Source organism: Mustela nigripes, chromosome 11 (genome assembly GCF_022355385.1).
Source record: "Mustela nigripes isolate SB6536 chromosome 11, MUSNIG.SB6536, whole genome shotgun sequence".
In the NCBI taxonomy this organism is placed as follows: Eukaryota; Metazoa; Chordata; class Mammalia; order Carnivora; family Mustelidae; genus Mustela; species Mustela nigripes.
The window spans coordinates 35,339,562-35,352,479 of record NC_081567.1 but is presented as its reverse complement, the minus strand read 5'-3'; the positions used below and the strand labels follow the sequence as shown (position 1 = coordinate 35,352,479).

Genomic DNA, 12,918 nt, shown 5'->3' with positions numbered 1-12,918 from the left:
CTCAGGCAACATTTACTAAATTCTGTTATGTGATAGGCAGCTGTGGGAAATATATTGACAAGTAAGATTCATTCATGTTCTCCGTGAGCTTGTTCTGTAAGTGGACCAGTAGACGTGTGAACATCTGGCTGTAGGACAGAGCAGAATGAGGTAAGCTCTGTGATGTTTGGGTGGCCAAGCAGATGGTCAGGTGAACAGCCAGCTTTGAGGAGGTAAGACAGAAGCACCTGAAGATACATATGAATCAGACTGGAGGCAACAGACTTGGCCAGGGCCAGTGGTGAGATGGTCTTATAGGGAGCCAGGACATAGAGCTGAGGATGGACAAGGAGTTGTTAAGTTGGATGGAATGGGAACCCGCTGGAGTGGCTGGCTGGGGCCAGGTCCTGGAAAGTCATAAATGCCACATAAAGGAGTTTGGATTTGATGCTGGGTTTGGAGAGAGCTACCTGAGGGTTTTAAAGAGGGGAGTGGAAGGATTTCAAGAGGATGGAGTATCATTATTAGAAGTAGGAAACACAGAAGGAGGAGCAGAAGCTAGTGGGTTTGGTTTTGGGTGAGTGTCCATACCAGAGGATCATCGATTCACAGAAGTCATTGGAAATTCTAATCCAGAGCTCAGAAGAAAGGGTATAGGGCTAGAGATTTAGATTTGAGAGATCTGCATGCATTGTGTTACTTCAAAGCTGTGAAGGAGAAGATATTAGGAGAAGGTAGTTTTGGTAGACCTTTGGGCTCCATCTCTAAGGAGTTTTAACGGAGAAGACAGGGAGCAGAGGTAGGAAGAAGACACAGAGGGAAGGCAGATGGGGTGATAGGAAGGTGGAGGTTGGTTCTCAGTGCCTGGAGGGGTTGATCAGGATTGTTTTAGACAGTCCTCTTATTGTCCTGGTTTGTGGTCATTATTCTATATCAATCCTGATTTTAGATACTTAATTTTTGCCTAATGCCTTTGGACCAGCAACTCTTGGGTTAGATCAGCAGTTCTCAATCCTCTCTGCATGTTAGAGTTACGGGGCTCCTTTTGAAGAAGCAGATGCTGGGCCTCGTCCCCAGAGATTCTGAAGTGGTTGGTCTAGGGTGGGGAAAGCCACCAGGTAATTCCAGTATGCAGCTGAGTATGAGAACCAGTGGTTCAGACTTCTGCCAGGATTGCTTTCCTGACTTCTGCAATCAGTGCCCTGACTGCCTGTCCTGGCTGCCATCCAGGGTGCTAACTGTGTTCTCATGGGAAGCAAAAGACTGTATAGTAGCCTGCTCTGCTACTTGTGTCAATAGGTAGGAAGGTGTGTTAGTAGTTCAGATGGTCTGGGTAATAGAGTTTGTGATACACTGTAACTAGATTGTGAATTTCCCAAGAATTACAATGTCCTTAAATGCTAAAGTAGCACTTTATTATTATTTAGGGGTGAGGGGAATAAAGGTCTTTGGATTTTGTGGTTTTGTGGAGGTTCTTAATTGTTTTTATACTGTAGACGTATGGAAATAGCAACTCACAGTTGAGGCGACAAGACTGCCAGTCACAGGGGTTAACTAGCTGGTTGAATCCAATGCATCATGATTGCTTTGGCTCTGTAGATGTTCTTTTATGTGGCTGTCTTTTCAAGTCCTGGGAAGAATAGACAGTTCATAGATGCTTTTGCATAGATGCTTTGGAAAAAAGCATTTGAAAAAGCTGGATATACCAATTGTGGAGCATATAGCCATCATAGGTAAACTTAATCTGGGATTAGGACTGAGTAGTGAGGATTTTATCAAATTGGCAGGTGTTCTGTAGGGACTGACTGGTCTTGTGCCTGCGGGCATGTGTGGTCGTGTGGCGAAAGTGCACTAACGGATGTTACTGTCTGCTGTGAACCAGGCTGCCAGAGCTGCTGAAGGAGAGAGCAGACAGAAGTTCTTCACCCAAGATGTTAATGGCACCCTCTTAGAGTGAGTATCTTTTGTTTCCGGGCATCTGCTCTTACCATGCCTGGCTTGAGCAGGCTAGGGGAGATGAGCACTGATTGAACTACAGTAACGATAACCACTTATGAGAGGGAAAAAAAATGGGTTTTATTGTTTATTCTTTTTTTAAAAGGGGGTTGGGTGCACCAAATATTTATCTCCAAGAAATGATAGACCTTACTGACCTTAGGCAACAGGTATTATTAGAACACTTGTTTAATATTCATAGCCAGTTGCAAGAGGATTTTCTGGCAAGTATGAGATGAGAGAGAGAAGTGTTGCTTTGACTGTCTTTGAGAATCCAGAAAAATAAGAGATAACTTGGTGTAGCCATAGGAGCCTGCTCTCCTAGGATCATTCTCCTCTCGCTGTCTTTTCTCCCAAGGCCTGGCTATGTAAATATCATCCCTTGGCACTTCTCCCAGGTGCCTGAGCCTCTGAGATGTTGCACATGTATGAATTATATTAAAAAGCAAAAAAAACCCTGCACATAGAAATCCAAACCGAGTTCTTGGTATCCGGCCTTCCAGCTCTGCTGGCTTCTCTCTCTGCACTGCATTATTTAGCAGAGGAAGCTTCTTGCTCAACAACTGAGGATTTTGCACATGTAAGAACAGTTGTTAAGGCTTGGGAATGTTCTAGCAAATGACCAGGATGGGGATTGGCCTCCTGGGTCAGGAAGCCTGGGCTGTAGGGAACACCTGAGGGTCAGCACACATGAGAGGTTTGTGTCAACAGTAGCCTGCTGGGGCATGCCAAATACAAAGAGCTCAAAGGATTGAAGACAAATACTTTTTCTGCTTATTTGGATGGGGACACTGGAGGGGTGAGGATTTTCCTGACCTCCTTATTAGGGATAATACTGGGGAAAAAAGGAAACACTGTTGGAAAGTATTTCCTGTCTACAGCAAGTAACCCAATCACTTTCATTTTGAAAGCTCTTGTGTTCTTTTTGTTTGTGAAATTTAGTACTTCAGAGCTTGTTCTCTCAGTTTCTGTTTTCCTGACTGCCTTTGAGTCGGTCTTGTCTTTGACCTGAGGGCCTTGGCCCTCTGTACCTAGCCAAGTTCGTCAGGTGTGGGACTTCTGATTTGGTGACTCCTGGGGATCTGTTGCACTGGTCACTCAGTTACATTGTGTGACCGAGAGCGTAAGGTTTGATCTGTTGTTGGCTCCCCCTCTCTGCAGTAGGGTGACCTCATGATGCGAGGAGCTCCAGTGAGCTGCGGGCTCTTGATGACTTTGTTCTGTTCTTCAGCATAGAGGTGCAAACTCGGGAGCTGAGTAGCCAAATCCGTTCTGGGGTGTATGCCTACCTTGCTTCATTCCTGCCCTGCAGCAAGGACACCCTGGTCAAGCGTGCTCGGAAACTTCACCTCTATGAACAGGTGGGTAACTGTGGAGTGGAGTCCCTTGGCTTCAGGGCCCAGCAGAGAGGGTGACTGAGTCTTCACAGATGCCACATCTGCTGTTGTCCTGCCTTCATGCAGTTATTCCAGTAGTGTATCCTCAGTATAAGAAGTGATGCGTAAACCAGTCTGATAAAATGTCCTCCTCTCTGCAGGGAGGGCGTCTGAAGGAGCCTCTCCAGAAGCTTAAGGAAGCCATTGGAAGGGCAATGCCAGAGCAGATGGCCAAGTACCAGGATGAATGCCAGGCACACACACAAGCCAAGGTCGCTAAGTAAGTGTGTCTCATGGCACTCACATGACATCATCCTCTTGCCTCCACTCTTTCTTTCTTTCTTTTCTCCCCCATGATTACATTTGTGAATGAGATTCTTGGCTCTTCTGCAGCATTTTCCCCTTGTCTTGGAAGCCTGGGGCAGGGTGTGGGCAGGGGGGAGGTGGTGGGTCTGGGAGGAAGTAGTTCTTCCATGGCAGTGACCTTAGGTTCCCATTGGTCCTATTTACACTATAGGATGCTGGAAGAGGAGAAGGACAAGGAGCAGAGGGAGCGGATGTGCTCTGATGAGGAAGAAGATGAGGAAAAGGGGGGCCGGAGGATAATGGGACCCCGGAAGAAGTTCCAGTGGAATGATGAAATCAGGTGTGCCCAAACTGGGACCTTGCCTCATTGGAGGGTTTGTGGGGCCAGTGTCTGAGCATGTTCCTGTGTTTCTAATGAAGGTTAGAATCATTTACTTTAATCAGGGCTGCTGAAAGCACATGATTGAAACCTTGAAAGAAGCATTTGGGGTAGTTTGAAGTTTTTGACTTCTTTCTACCTCTCAGGGAGCTGCTCTGTCACGTGGTGAAGATAAAACTGGAGAGCTACGATTTGGAGAGGAACAACAAGACCCAGTCTTGGGAGGACTATGTGAAGGCCTTTCTGGATGCTGAGGTCAAACCTTTGTGGCCCAAAGGCTGGATGCAGGCCAGGTGAGGGCCACGAGCAGCCAGCGTGGTCGGTGTGGTGAGGCAGTGGAGCGTTCTTGCAGTAAAGAGATACCGGAGTGCTTCTGTCGTGCCAGCCAACAGGGTCCCTGCCCTCGGGGACTCACCCTCTGGCTGACTCAATCCCCATCTCGCTTGAGTAGCCGGAGTGTGTGCCGGTTGCTGTGCGTGGCTCTTACTCTTCCCTTGAAGAGGGAAGTTACCTGCGGGGTTTTGTCTTTGTCGTTCTTAGTCCCACTTCAGCTCCGAGTTGGGGCGCGCTCTTCTCACTTCAGTCTGCTCTTACCTGTTTTGAGGTAATGGCTTCTCGTAGAAGTTGAGAGATAGATTCGTATTGGAAACCTCGTCCCGTTCTGAACAGAAGTCTCATTTGTGAGTAGCAGGGCTGACTGCTTATTGGAGTTACGTAGCTTCTCAGGTGAATGGACCATAGTTGCCATCCGAAGGCAGGAAAGGTGGCTGGAGCTAATGCTCCCCCAACCCCCGCCCACTGTGGGAAAATATACCTTACATAAAATTTACTGTCCTAACCATTTTCAGGTGCATGGTTCAGTGGTTTTAAATACATTTACATTGTTATGTAGCTATCACCATCCATTTCTATAACTCTTGTCATCTTATAAAACTGAAACTCTATACCCATTAAACAATAACTTCATATCTCCCCACCCCTTCCCGATTCTGTGACCACTGTTCTACTTTCTGTCTATGATTTTGACTCCTCGGAGTACCTCACAGCAGTGGAATCATACAGAATTTGTCTTTGTGTAACTGGCTTTTTTCACTTAGGATAGTATCCTCAAGGATTTGTCTGTATTTCACATTACAGAATTGCTTCCTTTTGAAGTCAGAATAATACTCCATCATACGTATAGACCACATTTTACTTATCCGTGCATTTATTGATACTTGGGTTGCTTCCTGTTTTAGCTGTTGTGAATCATGCTGTTATGGCCTTGGCTATACAAATACCTCTTTCACACCCTGCTTTCAGTTGTGTGTGTATGCCTGGCAGTGGAATTGCTGGATTGTATGATAATTGTATGTTTAATTTCTTGAGGAACCATTGGTGTTTTCCATGTGGCTCTGTCATTTCACATTTCTACCAACACTGCATAAGGGTTCCATTTTGTCCACATCCTCACCAGAACTCGCCGTTTCCTGGGTTTTTGACGGTAGCCACTGATACCTGAGGTGGTATCTCCCTATAGATTTGATTTGAATTTTCCTAGTGATCAGTGTTGTTGAGCAACTTTTCGTGTACTAATGGGCCATTTATATAAAGTCCTACACCAAAAAAAAAAAAAAAAAAAGTCCTACCCCTATTTTTTAATTGGGTTATTTGTTGCATTGTTGAGTTTCAGGAGTTCTTACTGTATTCTGGATATTAATCTCTAATATCCTTGACAGATGTGATTTCCAAATATTTTCTACCATTTTGTGAGTTGCCTTTTTACTCAGTGGATAATATCTTTTGGTGCACAAAATTTCTAAATTTAATGAAGTCCAATTTGTCTACTTTTTGTTGTCTGTACCTTTGGTGTCCTATCTAAGTTCTAATTGTCAGATCCAATGTCATGAAGCTGAGCTAATTTTTGTATATGGTGTTAACGGTCCAACTTCATTTTTTTTGGATGTGGCATCCAGTTTTCCCAGCACCATCTGTTGATAAGACTGTCCTTCCTTCATTGGTCTTCACATCTTTGTCAAAAATCATTTGACCGGGGCACCTGGGTGGCTCAGTGGGTTAAGCCTCTGTCTTCGGCTCAGGTCATGGTCTCATGGTCCTGAGATCAAGCCCCGCATCTGGCTCTCTGCTCAGCAGGGAACCTGCTTCCCTTCTTCTCTCTGCTGGCCTCTCTGCCTACTTGTGATCTCGGTCTGTCAAATAAATTAAATCTTTAAAAAAAAAAAATCATTTGACCACATATGTGAGGGTTTTATTTCTGGGCTCTCTGTCCTTTTCTGTTGGTATTTGTGTCTGCCTTTATACCAATAATGCACTGTTTGGATTACTGTGACTTGGTAGTAAATCAGGAAGTGTGATTCTCCAACTTTCTTCTTCTTCTCTTTTTTTTTTTTTAAGATTTTGTTTATTTATTTGAGAGAGCAAGAAAGAGAGAGCCTGAAAGGGTAGAACTTCAGAGGGAGCAGCAGACTCCCTGCGGAGCTGGGAGCCCAATGTGGGACTCCATCCCGGGACCCTGGGATGATGACCTGAGTTGAAGGCAGGCACTTAACCAACCAAGCCACCCAGGCGCCCCAACTTTATTCTTTTTTAAGATTATTTTGGCTATTCAGGGTCCCTTGAAAATCCATATTGAATTTTGGGATGTGTTTTTCTATTTCTGCGAATAATGCATTAGGATTTTGATAGGGATTGCATTGCATCTATAGACGACTTTGGGTAGTCCTGAGATTACAATTCAGTAATAATAAGTTGTCTAGTCCATGATGGAATGTGTTTCTATTTATATATTTAACTTTCTTTCAGTAATGTTTTGTCATTTTCACTGTACAAGTCTCTTACATCCTTTGGTGAGGGTAATTCCTAAATTTTTCTGTTTTGTTTTTTTCTTTTGATGCTGTTGTGAATAGAATTATTTTTGTAATTTCCTTTTAGATTGTTCATTGTTCATTTTTTTATGTACAGAAATACAACTGTTTTTTCTTTTTTTAAAGATTTTATTTATTTGACAGAGAACACAAGTAGGCAGAGAGGCAGGCAGAGAGAGAGAGAGAAAAGCAGGCTCTGCACTGAGCAGAGAGTCCGATGCGAGGCTCGATCCCAGGGTCCCGGGATCATGACCTGGGCCAAAGGCAGAGGCCCCAACCCGCTGAGCCACCCAGGCGCCCCTACAACTGATTTTTGTGTGTGTTGCTTTTGTGTCTTGCTGCTTTGCAGAATTCATTCTAAAATTTTTTGGAATCTTTAGAGTCTTCCAAATAAAAAATCCTATCTGCAAACAGGGCTCACCTTACTTCTCCTTTCAATTTGGATGCCTTTTGTTTCTCTTTCTTGTCTAACTGCTATGGTTAGAACTCATAGTACTATGTTGAATAGAAGTGGTGAAAGCCAGCATTCTTACCTTGTTCCTGATCTTAGAGGAAATGATTTTAGCCTTTCACCATTAGGATGTTCACTGGTGGGGGAGGTTCTCATTTGGCTTTTACTCTGTGGAGGTATTCCTGTTCCTAGCTTGTTGAGTTTTTTATCATGAGAGGGTGTGGAATTTTGTCCTTTGTCTTTCCTACATCAACTGAAATGATTGTGTGAGGTTTTTTTCCCTTCATTCTGTTGATGTGGCATACTGCATTGGTCACTTTTCATATATTGAATCACCCTTATATTTCAGGCATAAATTTCACTTGGTCTTGGGTTCCCATGTGGCTCAGTCAGGTAAGCTTCTGCCTTTGGCTCAGGTCATGATCCCAGGGTCCTGGGATCTTCCACTGGGCTCCTTGCTCAGTAAGGAGTCTGCTTCTCCCTCTACCTCTCCCCGCTCTTCTTGATTTCTCTATCTCTCTCAAGTAAACAAAATCTTTAAAAAAAAAAAAAACTCAATTGGTCGTGATGTATAATGTTTTTAGTGTATGTGCTGCCGAAGCGAGCATACGTATAATGTTTTTAATATGCTTCTGAACCCTGTTTGCTAGTAGTTCTTTGGGAGTTTTGCACTGGTGTTAATACAGGATATTGGTCTGTAATTTTCTTGTGTGTCTTTGCCTGGCTTTGGTATCAGGGTAATGCCAGCTTCACAGAATGAATTTGAAAGTATTTCCTCTTCAGTTTTTTGGAAAAGTTTGAGAAGGATTGGTAGTAGTTCTTTACATGCTTGGTTGAATCCACCCATGAAGGTTTCAGGTCCAGGCCTTTGTTAGGAGATTTTTTTGTTAAGATTTTATTTTATTTGACAAAGAAAGAGGGATCACAAGTAGGCAGAGAGGCAAGCAGAGAGAGAGGGGGAAGCAGGCTCCCTGCTGAACAGAGAGCCTGATGCGGGGCTCGATCCCAGAACCCTGGGATCATGACCTGAGCTGAAGGCAGAGGCTTAACCCACTGAGCCACGCAGGTGCCCATTCTCTTGAACATTTCTTAGTTGGTCTAGCTAAGGAAGGGTTTGCCAATTGTGTTGATGTTTTCAAAGAACCAGCTTTTGCTCTTACTGATTTTTCTCTATTGATTTTCTGTTTTACTTACCTATGCTCTCGTCTATATTTTCTTCCTTCTGCTTGCTTTAGGTTTAATTTAATCTTTTTTTGTTCCTTAAGTTGTAGAGTTAGGTTGTTGGTGTGAGATTTATTTATTTTTAAATTTTTTTAAAGATTTTATTTATTTATTTGACAGACAGAGATCACAAGTAGGCAGAGAGGCAGGCAGAGAGAGAAGGAAGCAAGCTCCCTGCGGAACAGAGAGCCTGATGCGGGGCTCTATCCCAGAATCCTGGGATCATGACCTGAGCCAAAGGCAGAGGCTTTAACCCACTGAGCCACCCAGGCACCCCTCAAATTTTTTTTAAGAATTTATTTATTTATTTGACAGAGCTCACAAGTAGGCAGAGAGGCAGACAGAGAGAAAAGGGGGAGAAGCAGGCTCCCCGCTGAGCAGAGAGCCCGATGTGGGACTCGATCCCAGGACCCTGAGACCACGACCTGAGCCGAAGGCAGAGGCTTACCCATAGAGCCACCCAGGCTCCCAAGAGCTCAAGTTTTTTATTTGAGAGAGAGAACAAGCATGCACCTGTGCAGGGGGAGGGGCAGAGGGAGAGAGAGGGCGAGAGAGAATTTCAAGGAGATTCTGCACTGAGTCTGGAACCTGATGCTGGGTTTGATCTCATGACCCTGAGATCACAACCTGAGCTGAAACCAAGTCAATCGCTTAACCAACTGAGCTACCCAGGAACCCCGTATTTACTGTTTGAGATCCTTATTTCTTCACATGGCTCTGAAGTACAGTCTGGTATCCTTTTATGTGACCCCACAGGGTGCCCTTGAGCATTCCCTGCAGGGCAGTCCAGTGGTGATGATGTCCTTCAGCCCTTGTCCATCTGGGAATATCTTCATGTATCTCCCACTTTTGAAGGAAGGTTTTGCTGGATATAGGATTCTTTTTTTTTTTTTTTTTTAAAGATTTTATTTATTTATTTGACAGAGAGAGATCACAAGTAGGCAGAGAGGCAGGCAGAGAGAGAGAGGAGGAAGCAGGCTCCCTGCTGAGCAGAGAGCCTGATGTGGGACTCGATCCCAGGACCCTGAGATCATGACCTGAGCCGAAGGCAGCGGCTTAACCCACTGAGCCACCCAGGCGCCCTGGATATAGGATTCTTGTTGGACCTTTTCTTTTAGCACTTTGGACATATTAGCCCACTATCTTTTGGCCTCCAACATTTCTAATGAGAAATCTGTTGATAATTTTATGTGATGATTTACTTCTCTCTTGGGGCTTTCAAGATTCTGTCTTTGTGTTTTAAAAGTCTGATCAGAGGGTTTCTCTGTGTGAGGTACATCTTGGAGTTCATTGAGCATTTCGGATGTTTATATTCATCCTTTGCATTGGGGGGTTTTAGCCGGTGCTTCTTCCACTGTTGTCTCTGCCCTTTCTCCCCTCTCTTCTCCTTCTGGGACTTCTACAGCAGGTGGAGTCCCACACGTTCCTCGCTTTTCTTCAGTCTTTTTTCTCTCTGTTCCTTAGACATGGTGATTTCCACTATTCTCTGTTCACATCTGTGGTTGAATATCTCCAGGAAAGTTTTCATTTCAGTTATTGTACTTTAAAGCTCTAGAATCTCTTCTTAATTTCTTTATAGGTTTTCCGTCTCTTTATTGCTAGTTCCATTTTGTTCACATACTCTTTTTTTACTTTCTCCACATCTTCCTGTAGTTCTTTGAGCATCTGTAAGATCATTGTTTTTTTAAAGTCTTTGTCTAGTGTATTGGCCATTAGGTCTTTTTCAGGGAGAGTTTCTGGGTTGTTTTATTTTTCCCCCTTGAAGGGTCACTTCTTTCCTGTTTTGGGTGGCACAGGCCACCCATGTGCCCTGACAAGAACTTTTAAGATTAACTCTCTTAGGGGTGCCTTCGTGTCTCAGTCAGTTAAGTGTCTGACTCTAGATCTCAGTTCAGGTCTTGATCTCAGGGTCATGAGTTCAAGCCCCATGTTGGAACCTACTTTATAAAAAAGGACACCTGGGTGGCTCAGTTAGTTAAGTGTTTGCCTTCAGTTCTGGTCATGATCCCAAGGTCCTGGGATCGAGTCCTGTATCAGGCTCCTTGCTTAACAGGGAGTCTGCTTCTCTTTCTCCCCCTGATGCTCATGATTTCTCTCTCTCAAATAAGTAAAATCTTTTTTTACAATTTTATTTTTATTTATGTATTTGACAGAGATCACAAGTAGGCAGAGGGCCAGGCAGAGAGCACGGGGGAAGCAGGCTCCCTGCTAAGCAGAGAGCCCGATGTGGGGCTCAATCCCAGGACCCCGGGATCATGACCTCAGCCGAAGGCAGAGGCTTTAACCCACTGAGCCACCCAGGCGCCCCTCAAATAAATCTTAAAAAAAAAGAGACTGACTCAACAACTTTCAAACACACAATACAGTATGATTAATTATGGCCCCCATTCTATATATTTTTGTTTTTGAGAAGGTTGTGGGTTGTCTCTGGGCCTGGGAGCAGCTTGCAGTGTAAACTTTATATTTACTTGATGTTCTCTTCCCAGGTCTTGTCTCAGCCATTCCTTAAGCTTGTGTAGTCACTTTCTCATTTTTCCCCATCTATGCAGTTGTTTTGAATGTTGTGTTTTTTAATATCTGTCTCGGGAAAGTGGGAAAGTGAACAGTGAAGGAGGGAGAAAGGGCACCAGTTTTTCAAATCCCCTGGAAGTCACCTCAGCCAGAGGGGCAGGGATTTGCCACAGGGGGTGGTGTGTGGGGGGGGGGAGGGTGGACAGCAGTAGGAGCCCACCTCTTTGTCTGCATCTCTGTGATGAAAAGCAACAGTCAGAGCAGAGATTCCTGCGACTTGGAAGGACAGTGCATTTTTGCCCACCCTAGTTCTTGTAAGCTGCTTTGGGGACACATGTATGGCTGTCAGCCTTGGGGCTGGGGACAGAAGGCTGCAACTGTGCTAAGAGCTGAAACTGATGACAGTTTACCTTCCAGGCCTTCCCCTGTAAGTTGTAAGGCTTCAGCACAGTGTAGAATTCCAAAGTAGTTATTTAGTTTTACGATTTACTTTTTTATTAGAGAGAGGGAAAGCTCAAGCATGTGAGGGAGAGAGGGGGAGAGACCATCTCAAGCAGACTCTGCTTTGAGTCTGAACCAAAATCAAGAGATGGACACTCAACCAAGCTGCCAGACACCCCCTAAATTGTTGTTTTAGATTCTTTTAGTGCACTTGTTGTCCAAATGGGTAGACCATTCCTGTTGCTTCCTACTCCACCATCTTCCCAGAATCCAAATCATGGAGCCTTTCTTCATCTCTGTTCCTTCTCTAGGTGTATTTGCCCTTTTCTTTACAGATTGAACATCTGAAACTGTGCAGAGAGGGACACAAAATTCTGTTGTTTCTGTGGAAAAAGACATGCTGTGGTTATTCCGCATTTAACTCTTGGAAGGAATGAGAATCAACAATAAGGAAAGCACTCCCGCCTTTGGGGGCAAAATCACTATGAGAAATTTTGGGGCAGAGCCATAGCTTTTTGGGGTCACTCCTAGACTGTTTGCTTCCACGTGGTCAGTGCAGCCACTTTAGATTCTCTCACTAGGAATTAAACTCACCAGGTCACTGACATTTAAGGTCTTACAGCCATTGAGTACTAGGGATGGCAGGAAAGCTCTAGAAGCAGAGTGCCTGCCTTCAGGAGGTTTGCACAGACTGCCTAGTGTTCTCTGTCTGTTTCAGGACTCTGTTTAAGGAGAGCAGACGAGGCCACGGGCACTTGACATCAATCCTGTGAGTGTCTCAGTATTTTCTCTTCTCAGGGTGACTGTTACTTGGACCTCCTCTGTGGATTTCTAAACCTTTTCTGTGTTCATTCCCTTGAACAGGGCCAAGAAGAAAGTAATGGCCTCTTCTAAAATCAAGATGAAGGTGAGTCGGCAGTCAGATCACGTGCTGGTCTCCTTCCTCTCCAGCCGTGTATATGAAACCTCTGAGTATGAAACTAGAGCCACTGATTGCACTTTGCTGGACTGGGGGACAGTCCTTCTGGATGGCACTTTTGAGACTATCCAAGAGGCATCCTGGCCCACTGCGGGGGCCTGAGGTTGGCAGGGCACAGACCTGAGCTAGGCCACTTAGTACCTTCCAGCCTTAATTCTAGGATACAGTACTCTCCTGGTCCGTTCCTAGGGTGGTGGTGGCGGCGGCAGCGGCCGCAGTGGTTGGATTTAAATGAGGTCTGCCGAACAGCCCTCTGAGGAGTGAAGAGCCCCTGCTGGTGTGAAGGTCTGACAGTGTGGTGGTCCTCTTTCCGTGGAAGAACACTGCTCGCCGGGTGTGGGTCCGCTCGGGGTGCGGGTCCGCTCGCCGGGTGCGGGTCCGCTCGCCGGGTGCGGGTCCGCTCGCCGGGTGCGGGT

General features: G+C 45.0%; 1 protein-coding gene across 2 annotated transcripts in view; it reads left to right on the top strand.

The window, feature by feature from the left end:
- The window catches only part of UBN1 (ubinuclein 1), a 38,026-nt gene that overhangs the window by 16,634 nt on the left and 8,474 nt on the right, over window positions 1–12,918 (top strand). For both annotated transcript variants that reach the window (XM_059415389.1, XM_059415388.1), the window contains exons 8-14: window positions 1,862–1,932; window positions 3,206–3,335; window positions 3,512–3,630; window positions 3,868–3,996; window positions 4,182–4,328; window positions 12,242–12,292; window positions 12,388–12,430. In XM_059415389.1, coding sequence (XP_059271372.1) covers window positions 1,862–1,932; window positions 3,206–3,335; window positions 3,512–3,630; window positions 3,868–3,996; window positions 4,182–4,328; window positions 12,242–12,292; window positions 12,388–12,430 — 690 coding nt within the window. The remainder of the gene's footprint in view (window positions 1–1,861; window positions 1,933–3,205; window positions 3,336–3,511; window positions 3,631–3,867; window positions 3,997–4,181; window positions 4,329–12,241; window positions 12,293–12,387; window positions 12,431–12,918) is intronic.